At 35.1% G+C, this 19,944-nt stretch overlaps 1 protein-coding gene across 1 annotated transcript in view; it reads left to right on the top strand.

Annotated features, from left to right (window-relative positions):
• LOC149795661 (FHF complex subunit HOOK interacting protein 2A-like) overlaps positions 1 to 19,944 on the top strand; it is a 108,248-nt gene that overhangs the window by 67,961 nt on the left and 20,343 nt on the right. The window contains exons 13-15 of the mRNA XM_089965502.1: positions 2,337 to 2,427; positions 4,398 to 4,679; positions 13,340 to 13,443. Of these exons, the coding sequence (XP_089821628.1) occupies positions 2,337 to 2,427; positions 4,398 to 4,679; positions 13,340 to 13,443 (477 nt within the window). The remainder of the gene's footprint in view (positions 1 to 2,336; positions 2,428 to 4,397; positions 4,680 to 13,339; positions 13,444 to 19,944) is intronic.

The raw sequence follows: 19,944 nt of genomic DNA, 5'->3' as shown, positions 1-19,944 counted from the left end.
TTTCTGTCAGTGTATCAATGTTCTTTTACTCTTGTGTCCATGCTTCTAGCGGTTTTCACATTGCAGTTTATAGATGACTGATCACTTCTTATTCAAAAGAGTTTTGATTTTTGAATGCACCTAGACTGACTGGATTGGCAGTGATTGCAGAAATTCTTTTAAATGTTTGGTGTTTAGGGCATTGTTTGACTTGCCACAAGATGTACTGTCAACTACCAACTTTCAAACCAATTAGAAAGAATGTTTTCAATATATAAAACCTACCGGTATAAGAGTTTTATTTTAACATGTTCTTTTTTGTTCTGGAAACGTATGCATCATTATAGTGTTTCATGTTGCTTTTATTTTCATTTTGTATCTTCTCAACCTTTGACCCCTAAGCTGTAACTTTTGTCCACCTTTTTATGTCCATTAGGTTCATTTTCTATTCTGTCATGTACCTGTTGTTTTTTTTTTTAATACTTTGAAAACATTTTCTTTCAATTGACATGGTATCAGATACAATCTCAAATGTACAGTATCTCAAAAGCAGCCATTTGCTGAATGGAAGATCCGTTATAGGGACTTTAAATGTTACACAAATGGATCCAACCCACCATTGGAGAGTGGCATCATTTACATTCAACAGTCCATAGAGATGATACAACACTGTGTCACACATGTAGACCCATCCATACCTTCTAAAGTGTGAACCTTGACCAGAATGCTAGTGTCCACTAACGGTATTCTTGTCAAGTGGATAGAATTAAGTAGTTTTGATGATGTTCTGCCAGAAAAATCTGAATTTATGCGATTTTCAAATCTAATTTTGATCCTTTACTTTAAGGACTTTACCCCCTTAAGAGTGTTTCGTTCTCATTTATGTACTTAAACAAAATGTTGGCATATTTTACCATTTATCATTTATCTTATAAGAGAAAAGAAGGGTTTATCTTCCTGAAGATTTTACCAGTTTTTAACCTTAATATCTATTAGTCTTTGTAAGATCATTGCCCTTTATCTATTACAGTCTTTGTAAGATCATTGCCTTTTATCTATTACAGTCTTTGTAAGATCATTGCCTTTTATCTATTACAGTCTTTGTAAGATCATTGCCTTTTATCTATTACAGTCTTTGTAAGATCTTTGCCTTTTATCTATTACAGTCTTTGTAAGATCATTGCCTTTTATCTATTACAGTCTTTGTAAGATCATTGCCTTTTATCTATTACAGTCTTTGTAAGATCATTGCCTTTTATCTTGAAGGGCCACTTATTAAATTTATTTTTGGATGGGCTTATTACCTACGTTGGTTTTATTTGTGTAATTTTATCCTTAATAATTTTAGAACTATATATTAAATCAGCACTATATTGCTAAGATTATGTGGATAGTCCATTAGATCCTGTACATTATATTGCTATGATTATGTGGATAGTCCATTAGATCCTATACACTATATTGCTAGGATTATGTGGATAGTCCATTAAATCCTATACATTATATTGCTAGGATTATGTGGATAGTCCATTAGATCCTATACACTATATTGCTAGGATTATGTGGATAGTCCATTAGATCCTATACTCTATATTGCTAGGATTATGTGGATAGTCCATTAAATCCTATACATTATATTGCTAGGATTATGTGGATAGTCCATTAGATCCTATACATTATATTGCTAGGATTATGTGGATAGTCCATTAGATCCTATACATTATATTGCTAGGATTATGTGGATAGTCCATTAAATCCTATACTCTATATTGCTAGGATTATGTGGATAGTCCATTAAATCCTATGCACTATATTGCTAGGATTATGTGGATAGTCCATTAAATCCTATGCACTATATTGCTAGGATTATGTGGATAGTCCATTAAATCCTATACTCTATATTGCTAGGATTATGTGGATAGTCCATTAAATCCTATACATTATATTGCTAGGATTATGTGGATAGTCCATTAAATCCTATACATTATATTGCTAGGATTATGTGGATAGTCCATTAAATCCTATACACTATATTGCTAGGATTATGTGGATAGTCCATTAGATCCTATACATTATATTGCTAGGATTATGTGGATAGTCCATTAGATCCTATACATTATATTGCTAGGATTATGTGGATAGTCCATTAAATCCTATACTCTAAATTGCTAGGATTATGTGGATAGTCCATTAGATCCTATACACTATATTGCTAGGATTATGTGGATAGTCCATTAAATCCTATACATTATATTGCTAGGATTATGTGGATAGTCCATTAGATCGTATACATACATGCATGCATACTTAATTATAGATCACACCATACTTACAAACTGTTGCATTTATCGTTACAGTTTCCTGTCTATTTTACCTGAGGAACTGAAGTCAAGCTACCAAACAGTGGAAAGTGGTTATGATATGTACCTCAGAGATGCTCACAAACAGGTATAAAATACTCTTCCATCTTTAAGAAATAAATACTTTAACTTGATTCATGGAAGCCATAAATGAAAGTGATGACACATTAGAATCTGTCGTGCTGTCAGCATGTCTATATCATAATTGATATACATAAAACCACATTTTTATATCATAATGGATATGTTGTATACAAAAATATGTCTATATTATAATGGATATGTTGTATACAAAAATATGTCTATATTATAATGGATATGCTGTACATAAAACTACATTTTATATCATAATGGATATGTTGTATACAAAAATATGTCTATATCATAATGGATATGCTGTACATAAAACCACGTCTGTATCATAATGGATATGCTGTACATAAAACTACATTTTTATATCATAATGGATATGTTGTATACAAAAACATATGTCTGTATCATAATGGATATGCTGTACATAAAACCATGTCTGTATCATAATGGATATGCTGTACACAATTCCACATAAAATATATGAAACCTCATAATTATTCTCATGAACCAACAACTAAAATCAAGTGGAACAAAGTTATTTTCTTAGAAACCGTGACTATATGCACATAGTATAACGGGCTGTGGTGTCTTAGGAACCATGACTACCTGCATATTGTATGAGGGTCTGTGGTGTTTTAGGAACCTTGACTATATGAATACTGTATGAGGGTCTGTGGTGTTTTAGGAACCTTGACTATATGAATACTGTATGAGGGGCTGTGGTGTTTTAGGAACCTTGACTATATGAATACTGTATGAGGGGCTGTGGTGTTTTAGGAACCTTGACTATATGAATACTGTATGAGGGGCTGTGGTTAACTGAGGGGCATATTGTCAGAGATCATTGTACAGTGTGCTTACTACACAGTGAAACATAAGCATGTTTTAACAAACCGCAGCAGTATCAGCTCCAAAAACAGTAGCAACAACATATTTCATGTTCCTTCTGTTGCTTTGGGACATGTAATAGGTCTTATATGCTATCTTGCATGTCATGAGAGGTGACTAATGGAAACAACCTTTTAACCTGGAATGTATCCTGTGGTGAAGTTCATGAGGTTTATAGAACAAATCTGACTTTTTAATTTAAGGGATTTTACACTTTGTAGCCATTATCTTTGTTTTGTATGACCCTTTTTAGGCTGCCTAAATTTACTCAGTAGTGTAGCCAACATTGTGCAGATGTGTGATTAAGTACAGAAATCGCTAGATACATACATACATTGGTAACACTTATCTACATACATAAACCATTTTCATGCAGTCATCCAGTGTATACAGGTATGCAGTGTATACAGTGTATGCAGTCATCCAGTGTATACAGGTATGCAGTGTATTCAGGTATGCATTGTATACAGTGTATGCAGTCATCCAGTGTATACAGGTATGTAGTGTATACAGGTATGCAATCATCCAGTGTATACAGTGTATGCAGTCATCCAGTGTATACAGTGTATGCAGTCATCCAGTGTATACAGTGTATGCAGTCATCCAGTGTATACAGTGTATGCAATCATCCAGTGTATACAGGTTTCCTTATCTCTAAACGAAGGACACCAGTGTTTTGTTTCAATTTTGATAATGTTTGTAATAACTGATTTGGAAACTTGTGAATTTATTATTTCATACATTTAGTTTGCTTAATATAATGGAGGTAAAATCACAGTGATCAGAAGTCAAGATATTGTTCATTGAAATATAGCCTTTTACCATGAGAATTGATCTTATCTTCACAAAAACTCAATGGATTGATGGTTGGAATACCTGACAGGATTAAAAGCAAACTAATGATAGGTCATGACGTGGTTAAACTGGTCAACTTCTGAGTCTTAAAATGAGAAGGAGGAAATTTCACAACTGCACAAATTAAATGAATGTATGTTGAACTGGAAATTTTGTCCATTTAACAAAAACCTTCTCATCATATACTGATTATTCTAATTTTTTATATATATCTTTGACCAGTTTGCTGGTATGGCAGCCATATGTGCACGATGGGGCTATCCAAAGGAACCCAGCATTACTGAAGGATATGAATCTGACACATTCTATGAGGGTGCTTTTCTTCGAGTCCTGCTAGACAAACTATCACATTTAATGGATCAAAGTTATGCAGTCAATCTTCAGTTGACTTCAGTAATATCCAAACTGGCGCTTGTTCCACATCCGAACCTTCATGAGTTCCTGCTAGACCCATTTCTACCATGGAAAGAAGGAGTCCGAACCTTATTCAGTATCTTTCAAAAGGTATGTGATTATTGTCACAGCTGTAATTAAACTATGGTATGGAAAGTAGATAATAAATGATTATGCTTCAAAATTAAGTGTGGTTGCAGGCACTGACTTTTTATTTGAGTAACAGGAGGGATGAACAGACCGGAATTTCAGACTGAAATAAAGATCCTATGGAGGGTAAAAAAATACAACCGTCAGTAATGCTAAAGTAGGGAGGGTAAATAGATCAGATTTATTTGCACGATAAAGCCTTCCTACGACAGGTGAAAAATATGCAAGCGTCACTGAGGCCTCTAACTGGGTTATTTTTTTGTGTCAAATATATTTATCAGGGTTGTCACCATGTGTGTGGTAAAAAAAAAAAAGGTAACAGGGCTCTCAACCAAAATTTTATCTAGACCTATGCGATATCGCGACCAAGGATCATGTAAATTTATCGTGATAAATCCATGAGGAATCGCTTGAGCTTGTGAAAAGAAGTTTTTAAATTTAATCATATCATTGTCCTCTAAACACCAGTTCTGATGAATGTTTCACAGAGTATGTGTATTGACTCCATTAAAAATAATCAGAAGATTGCGGTTACTTTAGGTATTTGTGTATATCGCTGAGTAACATAAATCATGTCAGTGTTTTTATTTCTGCCTCGAGAAAATATCTGAACTGGATTTGATTGTTTGCCCAGCATCTCATCATCGTATGCTATGAGATTATTAATAAATCCATCAAGGTCATCCACAGATGGAGCTTCATCAGTATTGGTAATAAAGTCAATAATATTATTACCATCCTCGTCCAACAATTTTGCATTTTCATTAAAACCTTTAAGCACGTTGTCGCATCACATCATTTTCAGATGGTGCCACTAAATAAAACTTATCCCACTTGAGCCATCTCATTATCAGGTTAAGCAACAATTGTGTTTTACCAGACCCAGATGGACCTATAATTGTTCTGATAGAATTTGGTAGCGCTGGATGATGCTTGACTGCCTCTTGCTTTCATGTCGCTCAGAAATCAATGATATCTGTGTTGTACAAATATAATAAATAATATGAATTTATATTGTGTTCGATGCAGAGCCCTCACCCCCACCAGTGGATTAACAACAGTAGCGACGAGGAATAAAAAGCATGCACTTACAGGCAAGTGTGTAAAATGTGGTACAAAAAAATAGATTTATCTCTAATAAAACAGGTGGAGATATCGCTACTTCACTGGGAAAATTACCAGGAGCTCCATGGGCTAAGTATCCTGGTGAAAAGCATTGACCTGGATATAATTATTTTGGTCCTGGAACCCAACTTGATATCTGACTTGATGAGCGAAATCACCCAAGACCTGGAGAGTATCCAGTAAATGTGATTGATCAAGCGTGCCACATTCATGATGTCGCATATAAAATCCATATTTGCAACAACGACATATTGCAGACGTGAAGTTGATACACACGTTAAAGTCTGTAAATAAATCTCTCAGAGAATCGCTTGCTAATTTTTTTGGCAAGATCTGCGATGAAAAGTAAACTAGTCCTACGGGCTTGTAATTAGTCGGCCAATTATTATTATTATAATGGAATTGATTTATTATATCCCAAGATGTTGGAGAGGTAAAGCAGCTATTAGTAAACTTGCTGATGCGGCACTTTCTGTTGCTGCAAATTGGTTAGCTCGACAGACAATATGGCAAATTTATCTACCACCACCTAAAAAAAATTCAGTATGCATATTTTGATGTCACTACACACAATGAGGTTCATCAGGCAGATAGTTTGTTTTTACCACATGATACTATTAAAATTGATAGACGTCAATCATGTACATACAAATACTCGTTAACTGTTATTGATGTTGCAAGTAGATATAAAGAAGCAGAGCCGCTATCAACAAAGACAGCAACTAAAGTTGCATCTGCATTTAAATGAATTTATCGTGGCAGACTGTGATGGCCACAGTTGCTACAGGTTGATCGTGGCAAATAATTTCATGGTGCATTAACATATCTGATGAAACAACATAACATCAAAATCAGACAGGGCGCACTGCAATTCATCGAGATCAGGCAATCATTGAGCGATTTAATCAAGACTTGCTGAGTGATTGTTTGGATTTTAGTACGTGCAGCAAATATCCCTTAACGAAGTTCAGGCAGACCAGAGATCTCGTGAATGGATTCCAAGACTACCAAGTGTGATAGCTGCGTTAAATAATGAAATTACTCGTGGAATTTCAATGTGATCACACACACAAAAATACCAATATAACGATGTGACTCTTTCTCAAAACAGCCAGTACTAGGTTTTGTGACTGTCAGATATTTATATGAACCTGGTGAACTTGAAGGGCTTAAAAAAAAGAGCAACTGACCCAGTCTGGAATGTAACCACACATACAATTTCCAGCGTGGTAAGATCCACGGGTAGACCTGCAATTTGCAGACTAGATTCAACTGCTCCTCAGCGTGGATTTGTATGTGAACAATTACAAGTAATTTTCCTGAAGATACACAATTACCACTGTCTTCACTTTTGTGAAAGCAGTGCACCAGGGTCACGATGTTGATTATATTCAAGACAGGTCAGCATCACACTTTCGCGTGTGACCAAGACTACTATTAATTCTATTCATGGTAAACTGTCCTGGATTATTATTTTAATACTGCCACAACATTACCGTGTTACAGCTCACACAATGATTATTCTGTCGCTGTTTCAGTGTCGTGATAAATTCAGCATCGAGATCAAAACAGCGCATATTTTTGGGGGTCACATTGCTGATAACTAGCTCATTTTTTCCTTACTGGTAGTTTGATTATTATTTGCAGTGAAGTCTATGATAACCCTCCACAGCTGAAACATTCTTCTGACTCGAGACACTGCCAGATAAACTAAATTTGACCATTCAGTATGATCATCAACAATCCAAATATTTGTATTGGAAATAGATAATCCTTGTGATGAATGAATCATTATAGCATATCCTAGCATCCATGGAGATCTATCGATCGTAACGTGCTCTCAACAGCACTCACAGGAACCAAAATAATACCATTTAGTACATGATTTTTTTGTCATTAATTCCAGGAATTTCAACATCAGTATTTTGCCATTGTGTATCTGCTGGGCAATAACACATTGGTACAGGTAGACCTGAAAACTTTTCTTTATGTAACAGAAATAATTGCTGTTGAAGTGTATCATGGACTGTCTTTCTACTTGCAACTATTAAATCATTTGGGCTCCACATATTCCAAAATTCATTCATAGGAGTTTCTGGAATTGCTTCAAGCATTATTTTCACACTGTATTTTAGGACCTCACTGGTGGCCTAGTGATAAGAGTGTCCGCCTCGAATGCAGGGGTTCGATCTCTGGCAGAGTCATACCAAAGACTTACAAAAATGGTACTTACAGCTGCCTCACTTGGTGCTCAGCATTAAGAGGTTAGTGTTAGGACTGGTCAGCCTAGTGTCAGGATAATGTGACTGGGTGGGACATCATGCTACATGTCTGTGGCATGATGCCCCAGTGCTAGACATCACTATAAACTGCCATACTGCAGACACTGTAGCAGTATGACTCAAAAATTGTTAAAGCTATGTTAAAAATCCAAATCACACACACACTATATTTTATCTGGCTGCAGTCCATTTTTTAAACTCCCTTAATTCTGCATCAAGCGCTCAGTAATCATTAGTTATTTCTTCATAATAATCTACAAACGGTTTTAGCGATTCATGCGAAGATGATCCAACAAAAGGTGGCACCACTCATAGTAACAGCAGTATTCCGAGTCAATAACCAATCAAGAAACATTTTTAATACATCTAAAGACACCGTGCATATTTCATCCCAAATAATGTTCTTGGGAATGTATTTTACACCCATTCGTTCAGGAGTCCATGTATTTCCTTTCCATCTAAAGGAACTGTGATAAGTTTGAAATTAAACTCCATGTTCACTGATTTCTCTGGCGAGCCAATGAGTTGGAGTTAACACAACCATTTCTGAACAACAGGAATGTGCATAATTCAGAATTTGATTTCTGTCATATACAGCTGCAGCTCATTTAACTGTTTCTGCATATTTTTTTCATTGCAATATTCAGCAGTAAGTATATTAAGACTAAATTGTTCTGTGTGGGGAAGTGTCAGGGTTCTGGTGGTGCTTGATGAACAGGTGTTATCTCTGGCCATCCTTAAGCAGTTTGGATTGGCGACTGATATATATCGACGGCATAATCTAGAGATTTTATTTCTGTCGTGGTTGATAACGTTGGTTTGTGAACCGTAATAGCAGTTTTTGAATCTTTTCCCGTGATAGATTTGATTTTGTGCTGGAATTCATCGTTGATTTGTTCGATCTGATAACTGCCCATAGGTATACTCACAACATTTTAATTGGGGGTTCCATCGGGTTTATTTTTATATGCAAATACCAGTGAATTATTTGCTTGCAACCCAGCGAATGACTTTGATCTAATATTTGGCCAGCTATGATATACTCCTAATAGTGCTAATGCCATTTCCTTCACTGGAATTGCAGTTGGAAAGCTAACATTGAACTCTGGATTGGTTGAGTTTTCTGATATCATCGTGGTTTTTTACTTAGTTGTATTAGTGATGATCTGTTAATTCTGATGACATAGTCATTAGCGACATTATTATTTTTTATATTGGAGGTCTAATATCGTTTTTCATAGGCAATGACTGTGTCAAGAATTTAGATTCTACCTTATCTCCTGACAACTGCGACATTGCCTCAGGGTAAATCTTAATCATTTCTCTGAATTCCTGATCTGATATTATTCCATCGTTGAGACCTGATGATATCAACAAAGATAATTTGGCATATGCATGTGTTGTCGTGTGCAACTTTGTTTTATATTCATGTAATTTATCAGCCGTGCACATGGAATTTTTTTTCCTTTATTAAAAATATCAAGCAATTCCTGTTGCAACTGAAACACCAATTCCTGTCACTAGTGCTATCACATTTGACATTGACAATGTGCTGATGACCGTTACTGTTCCAGCAATGACTGCAGATGCAGAGTACACAATTATATCAGTAACAACAACATGTCTGCAGTATTTCTTTTGTTTTACTGTATACTCGTCGATGATATTTTTCAGTTGGGTATGCCACGAACATACTTGATCATATCTGTAATGTTGCGCTGCAACATCACGTTGAAAATCGATTGAGGAGTTTATTATATAAAATGCTAAATTTTAAGTAGGTGGCAGGTTGGCAACGAATTCAAGACACCAATAGTACAACACGGGTGCTCATTTGTTCGGGTTTTACCACAAATGTTTCCTCGACATTTTGATCCAGTACTGCTGATATAGATCCAGAAGATCCGCCTGATGGAGTCAGGACTGGATAATGCTGTGAAATTGTGGTAGATATTGTAAATGTTGTAACGCCAATTACTGAGAACCTGTATATACTGGTAACCGCAGCATGATGTTTGATGGATTTCCAAAAAATTCATTAATGGTTCTATTTGTCTTTCTACGAACATTTGTAAATGCGGTTATATGATTAGAATATTCAGATCTAAACGATATCATTCCATCATTGATAGAAATTAACGAGTTCATCATCGGGATGTTGCTATTGTCGACGTATTTCTTTGTTGCAGTGTCATTTGATTCTGGTTCTCCAAAAGACCAGTAGTTTTATTATTATCCATAATGAGAGAACCAGTCATTGTATCACCGGTGGATAGTAAACGATCATTGATCTCAGTGCTGATCGTGGCTTTGTTACTGTCTACGTATCTTTTTGTTGCCACATGATCATCTGATTTTGGTTCTTTCACATAGGTGATTGTATTTTTGCTCCTGTTGAGATCGCCATACATAATATCTCCAATATTTCTGATGTGTTCAGTAATCTCTCCCATGAGTGTTAAAATTGATTCGAGTTTTTAATTTTACTTTTTTTGGCAAACACTACTAAGTCAGTTTCATTTCCACATGGAACTTTTGGAATATTGTTTCTCAACGGGATATTGCTTGTCTTGAACCGTCCTTGCTGATCCAGAAAAACAACTTCATTTTGGTCCACATTTGCGAGACTCAAAAGATCAGCCAAGTTCATTCTTGATCTGGTCAAGGGTTGCATATTTGGATAATTCACCTTGGGGCTTGCCCTGAGTAAAACTCCGAGAAGATTTTTTGTAAATATCTACCACTGTATTTACTAAGACCTGCTTAAAATATTAGGCGAAGATGTATACTCATGCACAACTTTATGAGGTGGTATCAGCGACCTTGACACAGCATCGAGTACAGCAATTAATTCACTGCCACATATTGGTGGATCGGTTATTGTCTGTGTTGGTAATGTTGAATACAAGATTGGTGGATCGGTTATTGTCTGTGTTGGTAATGTTGAATACAAGATTGGTGGATTGGTTATTGTCTGTGTTGGTAATGTTGAATACCAGATTGGTGAATTGGTTATTGTCTGTGTTGGTAATGTTGAATACAAGATTGGTGGATCGGTTATTGTCTGTGTTGGTAATGTTGAATACCAGATTGGTGGATTGGTTATTTTCTGTGTTGGTAATGTTGAATACCAGATTGGTGGATTGGTTATTGTCTGTGTTGGTAATGTTGAATACAAGATTGGTGGATCGATTATTGTCTGTGTTGGTAATGTTGAATACCAGATTGGTGGATCGGTTATTTCTATGTTGGTAATGTTGAATGCAAGATTGGTGGATTGGTTATTTTCTGTGTTGGTAATGTTGAATACAAGATTGGTGGATTGGTTATTTTCTGTGTTGGTAATGTTGAATACCAGATTGGTGGATTGGTTATTTTCTGTGTTGGTAATGTTGAATACAAGATTGGTGGATTGGTTATTTTCTGTGTTGGTAATGTTGAATACAAGATTGGTGGATTGGTTATTTTCTGTGTTGGTAATGTTGATTACCAGATTGGTGGATCGGTTATTGTCTGTGTTGGTAATGTTGAATACAAGATTGGTGGATTGGTTATTTTCTGTGTTGGTAATGTTGAATACCAGATTGGTGGATTGGTTATTGTCTGTGTTGGTAATGTTGAATACCAGATTGGTGGATCGGTTATTGTCTGTGTTGGTAATGTTGAATACCAGATTGGTGGATTGGTTATTGTCTGTGTTGGTAATGTTGAATACCAGATTGGTGGATTGGTTATTGTCTGTGTTGGTAATGTTGAATACCAGATTGGTGGATTGGTTATTGTCTGTGTTGGTAATGTTGAATACCAGATTGGTGGAGTGCTTTGCATCCTGCTCACATATTTTTAAAAAAATTTTAGGTGGCGCCAATCCATACAAATCAAAATAAACAACTCCACATGGGTAAGTCACATATGCAACCCAATGAGTACCTTGACCAAACTTCCATCGAGATTAATGATACCGGTTTCAACACGGTTTGGTTGTTTCGGTGATTGATCACGCATAAAAACACCTGAAGTTTTTGATGTTTAATTGCTTAGCAGCATCAAGTAAATCAAAATTGGACTTTGGAAGCACCAGTGATGTTTCCTGGGGAGTCTTAGACCTTGACTGTACCATGAATGCGGAGTTCCTGGCAGTCTTTCCCATTTTTGGGGAAGTCTTGATTCTGTGACCTGTTGCTTTCTTTAATGCCATCCCAAAGGGATTAACTCAATCTGGTTGGACCTATAGTCATTGTGCAACAGGTCACCTTTCCAGGACATTGAATAGCATTATAAAATGTGGCTTCTCAGCTTCTGCTGGATTTTTGGGAGGGAAAATTTTCCCTTTCGGAAATCACTCCCCATCAGATGGAGTCTTCTCCAGTTGGGTTACCTAGAAGCTGTCACACATACCTTAGAGGTCCAGAGGTGGCATCTCTGCGGTAAGATGATGTACCTCCCTCTACCGCTTACCTTTTCTCCTTAGTTATTATGATTGGGTAAGATTCACAAAGAAACTATATATTAGAAAAAATTTGTTTCTTATCAGATCTTACATTTGTAAGCTTATATCATCAAAACCTTGAATGAATTCATTTATGAGCAACATCGATATCCATGCATATTACTGGAAGATCCAGGCTGATCAGACAGTGAGAATTGAACCAGAAACTGTCTGGTCATGAGCCCAGCCTTTACCACTGACCCACTGCAGCTGCTTTGGATGGTGATTTCTGTCTGTGTGTGTGAACTTTCATTCACACATTGTCATGCTATCTGACTGATATCACAAGTTTTCATGTCATCTGACTGATATCTGGCACAAATAGGCCGGCCTCTTCTTTGTAAGTTTTTCTGACCTTTGGAGAAGACAAATTCTCTTAAACGTGAGGGTTGGCTAGCATGTATAGGTGAATTATTTAGATTTGTATGCTATTACCATGTGTGTTCACTTAAATGTCAAATACAACTGCAAACTGCACAAACCCAAATGCAATGACAGATCTGGATCTATGTTGTTTGTTAGGATAGAAGTGTAGAACAACGACATAGACTCAGCTGGCATATTATGTGATTGCAGGAAAGGATCTATGTTTGCAGTAGGACCCATTTATAAACAAGTACAAACTGCATGTAAGCTTTATTAAGTTTTTTGATCTTCTGACTCCTCTTTCTGGGAATAATTATTTTATAAACACAAATACAGTTCTTTTCTATTGTTTTCTTTAGATCTCACAAGATATAAAACATCAGCTTGAGGTGGAGCCAGATCTGGGTCAAAAACTGATCACTGCCAGGAAAAAACTTATGGGGGTTTCACAAAACTTACACAGGTAAGTTTGATAGTGCTAAATGGTATAGGATATAAAAGCAAGTTAAATGCCTTAATGAAAACCATTATGAAACTATATACACTGCCAATAGTGGCCATGCTAACAAAGTGGCCGTTGTGTTACACTTTTCCATCAATTCACAGAAATACATATGGTACCAAGAATCGTAAAGTGGCATAGTATGCTTCATATATTCGTCGTAACAAGCTCTCGATAATGTATCTCTCTCACAGAAAAATTAAAATGCTCCCCAAAAAACCAAATTGCCACTGGTAAGATCTGTGCTTTTATATGGACCTCAGTCTTTGTAGATGTAATTAAGTGTAAGGTTCTTGGAGAGTTATTATGGGTTCAGATTAATGAAAATGTGGTAACATATGTTCCAAAGGTTGTGTAATGCACAGGATTAGAGTTACATACACTTCGGAATAAAATGAATTCCAGCTTTCTTTTTTTTTTAATGTACTTCACTGTAATGTGATTCCTCAAACAACATGATCTCACTATGGACCCATGCTGAAACTTCTATCAGTTTATAACAATATGAGTTGAAAGAACACATAATGAAGCTTATTTATTTCCTTTCTAAAACACTGTTATTTGACAAATTTTGATTATTCCTGCTATACCACAGTTCAGTTTCTGTTTTCATTATATAGCAGTTCCATACAAAGTGCTGTTCTCGCTGTAATCATTGTCTGCAGTGCACCTCAAAAACCTCATTTTGAACAAGAAAGACCTAAAAATGTGAAAAAATGATGAACCCACACATTTTATTTTGCACAAAGGATTCTTGTTAGGCCAGCCTAGCAGTGGAGAAAGTATGCAGATTAATGACATCCTGTATTTTATTCTATCATTCATTTCATAGAAATAAAAGTATTATGTGGTCTGATCATTAACAGTGTTAGCATTGTGTTTGCTTCAATCTTTGTTTGGATTACGATTCCTTTACCAGTCTCATCATTAACAGTGTTAGCATTGTGTTTGCTTCAATCTTTGTTCGGATTAAGATTCCTTTACGAGTCTGTGAAAATGACTAGCAATATTAAAACTCTTCCAATTAGGCAGCCATTCAATTACTGGAAAATGACAGTGATGTTTTTTCTGCATGATGCAAATTGTGCATAAAATCATGTGGTGCAATGATACTTGGAACTTGATGCTTTCATTCCATAGGGGTTCCACACCAAGCTGCAGAAAACAGCACAGCATCAAAAGCTTTTGACTTGTAGGCAATTTACAGTGTAGTTAGATTTTGAATCATTAGTTAATTTTATCTTTTAGTAGTTTAGAGGCATTGTTGATTTGTAAATCTGATGCTAAACAGTAAAATGGCTTTCCGTATTTATATAATTAGTTATTTACATTTGTGTAACCCATTATGATTATGTGTACGCATATAATGTGATCCAGTGTCTGTTTGTCACTGTTGGTTCATGTTTGTCTCCTACTTTTTTTTGTTCAAAGTTTTGGGACACAAGATTAAAAGTGGCAAAATGAAACACATAGTAATTCATCAAGAAAAGTGGATTTTCGCTACATTATTGTAAATACACTGACAGATGGTCATAGTATTCAACAGCATACACTGTTAAATTTGAAGACCTTCAGTTGTCAGCTGTTGAGATTATGGTTCAACCAATCATTTCTAACTGCATTGAAAGGTTATTATAATCGATCTTTTTTTCTTAATTTCAGAAATAAAATGGCTTTCCATATTTATATAATCAGGACATAGGAAACATAGGAAACATTGGAAAAAGGGGATAAAAAGACAAGAAAAATTAATAGAGGAAAAAAAAAATAAAACATTGTAAAAGTGTACTCCTGCAAAATATTCTAGTACTTAATTATTGTACACATCATTAATTTTGTACAGTAAGTAGTATTTTATATGTTGTGTTATAAACAAAACTCGAGAAGATACAACTGTCATGTTTCTATGACTACATGTCTTCTGAATCTGAATAATAGGAAAATTGATCTTATTACTAAGAAAAGAATCCATGCATTACAAATTCAGCAAACACTCAAGCAGACATTTTAAAATTTCTTTGTATTTCATTCTCATCTCAGCCAATACCACTGGAAACTTCCCTACCCAGGAGATGTTGAATAAATGCTTCATCTGATATAAAGGAACACGCCAAGATGAATGTCAGAATTATTTATAGTAAATGTCCAAAATATTTCTCTTTGTCACACAGTGCTTTGACAGCAAAAGCACAACTGGATATTAGATAGATTGATGGGTAAATAGATAGATGGATATTAAAAATAATGACAGAACCAATGTAAAATACATATATATTATTCATTGGAACATGTCACAAATAATTTGGCAACTTCTAGCTTGTCTTAATTAAATCCATTAAAGTCCGGATTGTTAACACTTTAAATCCATTTATATGATAAATCCATGAATTCACTTTTATAGGTCACCTTCTGTTACTTGGCACTGAGTTCAGATAACCACCTTCTGTCACTTGACACCGAGTTCAGATAACCACTTTCTGTTACTTGGCACTGAGTTCAGATAACCACCTTCTGTTACTTTTCACTGAGTTCAGATAACCACCTTCTGTTACTTGGCACTGAGTTAAGATAACCACCTTCTGTTACTTGGCACTGAGTTCAGATAATCACCTTCTGTTACTTGGTACTGAGTTCAGATAACCACCTTTTGTTACTTAGCACTGAGTTCAGATAACCACTTTATGTTACTTGGCACTGAGTTCAGATAACAGCCTTTTGTTACTTGGCACTGAGTTCAGATAACCACCTTCTGTTACTTGGCACTGAGTTCAGATAACCATCTTCTGTTACTTAGGACTGAGTTCAGATAACCACCTTCTATTACTTGGCACTGAGTTCATCATTTTTCAGAGAAGTATTTTTGCAGACATTTCAGAGAATAGCAAATAAAGGTGCCATCAGGTATCAAGATACATGGGTGCATGCCCATTGATAATAACCCTGGTAATAAATGAGTCATAGGGTACCCATTTACTGTATACAAGTTTTCTGCCAGTGCTTACAAAGGCAACACTCACTTTGTTCTCAAGTTGACAGTTCTTTTGACTGAGCTGCAAATACTTTTTCATTGCCAAGCAGAGATCTGCCTCTTCTAGTAAATAACTGACCTTAATCCCATAGCTTCTTTTCGCATGTGACAACCCTTGATTTCACATTTAGGTAGTGAGATTTATAGAATGCTATGAATTTTAAAAAAATGTGGACTTAAGGTTTGTACATATTTAATACAGTTTCCCCTTGATCGGGTAACAAATCATTAGGATCAAGGGTACCCCCTCGAAGTTTTCAAAAATTTTGACAGGTTTAATAGCAGAAGTGTCAAGATTTAACAGGTGATAGGTAGGATTAATTGTAAAACCACAAACACATTTTTTTCTGTCGGTCTAATTGGACATTTCAAAGGACCAAAAATGACTTACTGCTATCATTCTGTTGAATAAGAGGGTAGTTGTCAGTAAACAGCGGTCTGATGGATGTGGCTCGACTGTATCAGAATTTGCATTGATATGTGCATCATGTTTGCATGATTAGATATTGTTGACAAGTTGTATATTGAAATTTCAGGTGCTTGTCTAATGTACATTATTTTCCAGACAATTCCTGTGCAGATAAAACAGTGTTTCATTGATTGCTGATAGCATTTTCATCAAAGTCAGCATGGATTACATTTATTTGACACAATTGTATGTGTCATTTTCAGTTATTGATGATACATATTTTTGTTGATGTTCTGAATGAATGAGGAATACTCCGATAAAAGAGTTTCTTTTCTTTATTTGTTTCAGACTCATTTTAATGCATAAAGCCTAGTTAAATGCGGAGTTTATTATTGTAGAGCTGCATTGCCTGGCAAAAATAGTTAATTAATAAAATAGTATGACATAATTTTATGACTTTTCTGTTGAAGAATACTTAAAATGTTTGGTCAAAAATGTATGCCAGAGTCATGAGAGAATGTTCACCAGTATTATGACTCTATGGTCTTAAACAAAGTAATATAAAAGAGCAACAACTAACAAGTTTGTTAATTCAACTAATAATTTATGTCCCAAGAATACAAAGTGAAAAATTTAAAATGTACTAACAGTAATGTGAATTTAATCCCAAATACTCCTAGAATTTCTAACACATTTCTTAATGAATAAAGTTCTGAGTAAACTTTAGTGGTGTTTCAAATAAAATCCAACACTGACAGTGTTAATGTGCCTGTAGTGGTCTGTAGTCTTGAATATATTAATGTACTAATAGCCTGAAGAGTAATGATGTGCCAAGTCTTTTGGTGAATCACAGTAATATTATGCAAGAAGTCTGTATTTAAATTCACTATAATTCCAGATTAATGTCTCATTCCAAGAATATTATTGAGCACTTTGTAATTCCAGAAAATAATAATAAAAATAATTAATTCCAGCCCAGATTAAATACTGAACACAACAATATGACTGATTCTGCTTCAAGATCTTACAGCACTAATGAATAATTTCTAGATAAACAAGATTATAAAGCCCTCTATTTGACCTAGGTCACAATTACCATTTTTTGTTTTCAAAAAAATTACTTGATGAAAAATTCCATTCTAGAAGATTATGTCATGGTAAGCATAATGTCCTTGACCCACACCAAGATAAATATGTTTACTTCTGTTGATAATGATCCTAATATTTAAGCCATACTCCTAGAGAAAATATTAGCTATGTATGTTTACCAAAATAAAAGTTACAGGTCAGGTGGACAATGAACTTGATATTGGACAAGGTCAGGTCCAAATTACAGTAACATACAACATACAACCATGGAAAAAAAACTAATAAATAATACAAAATTAAATGTACATAACAACCAGACCATGAACAAGTCATGAAAAAGTATTTAGCAGAATCATCAAAATACTCATCAAACAATTTGCACCAGAGTCATGAAAGAGTCATGAAATAAATATACACAAGAGTCATGAAAAAAAGATGGGAAATCTGTAGGGACCACTGTACCTGTGGGCAACTTGGAGTGAGCTGGGGGCATTTTCAGTGCATTGTTTAGCAGGAATGCATTTTCAGTGGAGTGAGCTGGGGGCATTTTCAATGCATTGTTTAGCATGAACACAAATAATGAAGTAATCAAAGTGACAAAAGGATCAACTTTGCACATAAAACAAAAAACAACCATTTTATTTCTAATCCGAAGGATGGCAAGGCAAAGCATGCTCTCACTGTCCGATATATAATATAATTGCATGATTAACATATTAGACTTCAAACCTATTCCATCTAAATTGTGTGATTTAACCCAGAATAAAATCTAAACTCTCATGTTTATCATCAGTACCTGTTCACACAAGTTTGCCTCACCTTCAAAACCACCATGTCACAGAGTAATCAATATTACATGTATTTTTGGTCAGTAATACCAGGGTTCCCCAAAGATGGCTGAACTGTAGAATCGGGTAGATTTCAATGGCAACACATTAGTTTTCAGTAGCAAAGAACTGTAAATAGAAAAAGTTCATTGTTCTGGTACTGTTATAATTTAACTTTGTTTTTGGAGGAAATGCAGCTTGCAGAAATGTAGAAGTGCATCTTGCAGAAATATAACCATTATTGTTTTTTTGTCTTTGATTTGTATGTGCTTGCATTTATAATGTCATATGTGCATAGGCTTAATTTGTATAACCATGTTATATTTGTTTTCTCTTTTTCTTCAAGGAAAAGGAACCTGTAAGCAACTAGATGAGGCAGATCATATATATATATGCTAACCATACTTATATCCACGTAATCTAGATGCTTTTGCATGCATTGTTTGTATTTAATACTTACTAGATTTTTTGCCACCCTCACTTCTGATAAAGTCTCATCTCTTGTACTGTTGTTTTGTAAATGTTACATGCAGACCTTGATCTGACCATCCTTGGTTTTCCACATTTTTCTACTTGCAAAAAATCGAGTAAGTACTACACTATACTTATAGGATAAATATTCTAACATTAACATTTATCATCACTTAATGCTTCAGTCACATTCTCCAGTTAGGATGATAACTAGATTAATAAATATAGTGCCAAATGACAAATGTTTCATGGCACTATTGCCTAAGGTATGTAGGCTGTATTTATGTACAGGCAATAAATATAGGGGCAAACAGTATTTATATTGCCTTTAAAGAAGCTTGACTTTTATGCCCATATGCATGTTCACCCCAGATTAAAATCAGTGTTAAGGTTTTCTTTTTAAGATTAAAGTCATTGTTAAAGCTTTTTGCTTAATAGCTGCCAATTACACCTTCTGAAAAGTCAGGTCCAACTGCAAACAACATTACCCATAATGCATTATGTGACAGCAGATCTGGCACTGTGTAGTTTGAAGTTGGATCTCCCTCATATGGGAGTATATATGGTAAATAAAAAGTAGGTTTAACAAAAAGGGAGTTGATTGTTTGACCAAGGGATGATGAAGCAAAGATTTTAAA

The sequence above is a fragment of the Sinohyriopsis cumingii genome, chromosome 7, assembly GCF_028554795.1.
Source record: "Sinohyriopsis cumingii isolate HCF-2022 chromosome 7, ASM2855479v2, whole genome shotgun sequence".
Classification (NCBI taxonomy): domain Eukaryota; kingdom Metazoa; phylum Mollusca; class Bivalvia; order Unionida; family Unionidae; genus Sinohyriopsis; species Sinohyriopsis cumingii.
This window is presented reverse-complemented; position numbering and strand designations above follow the sequence as displayed.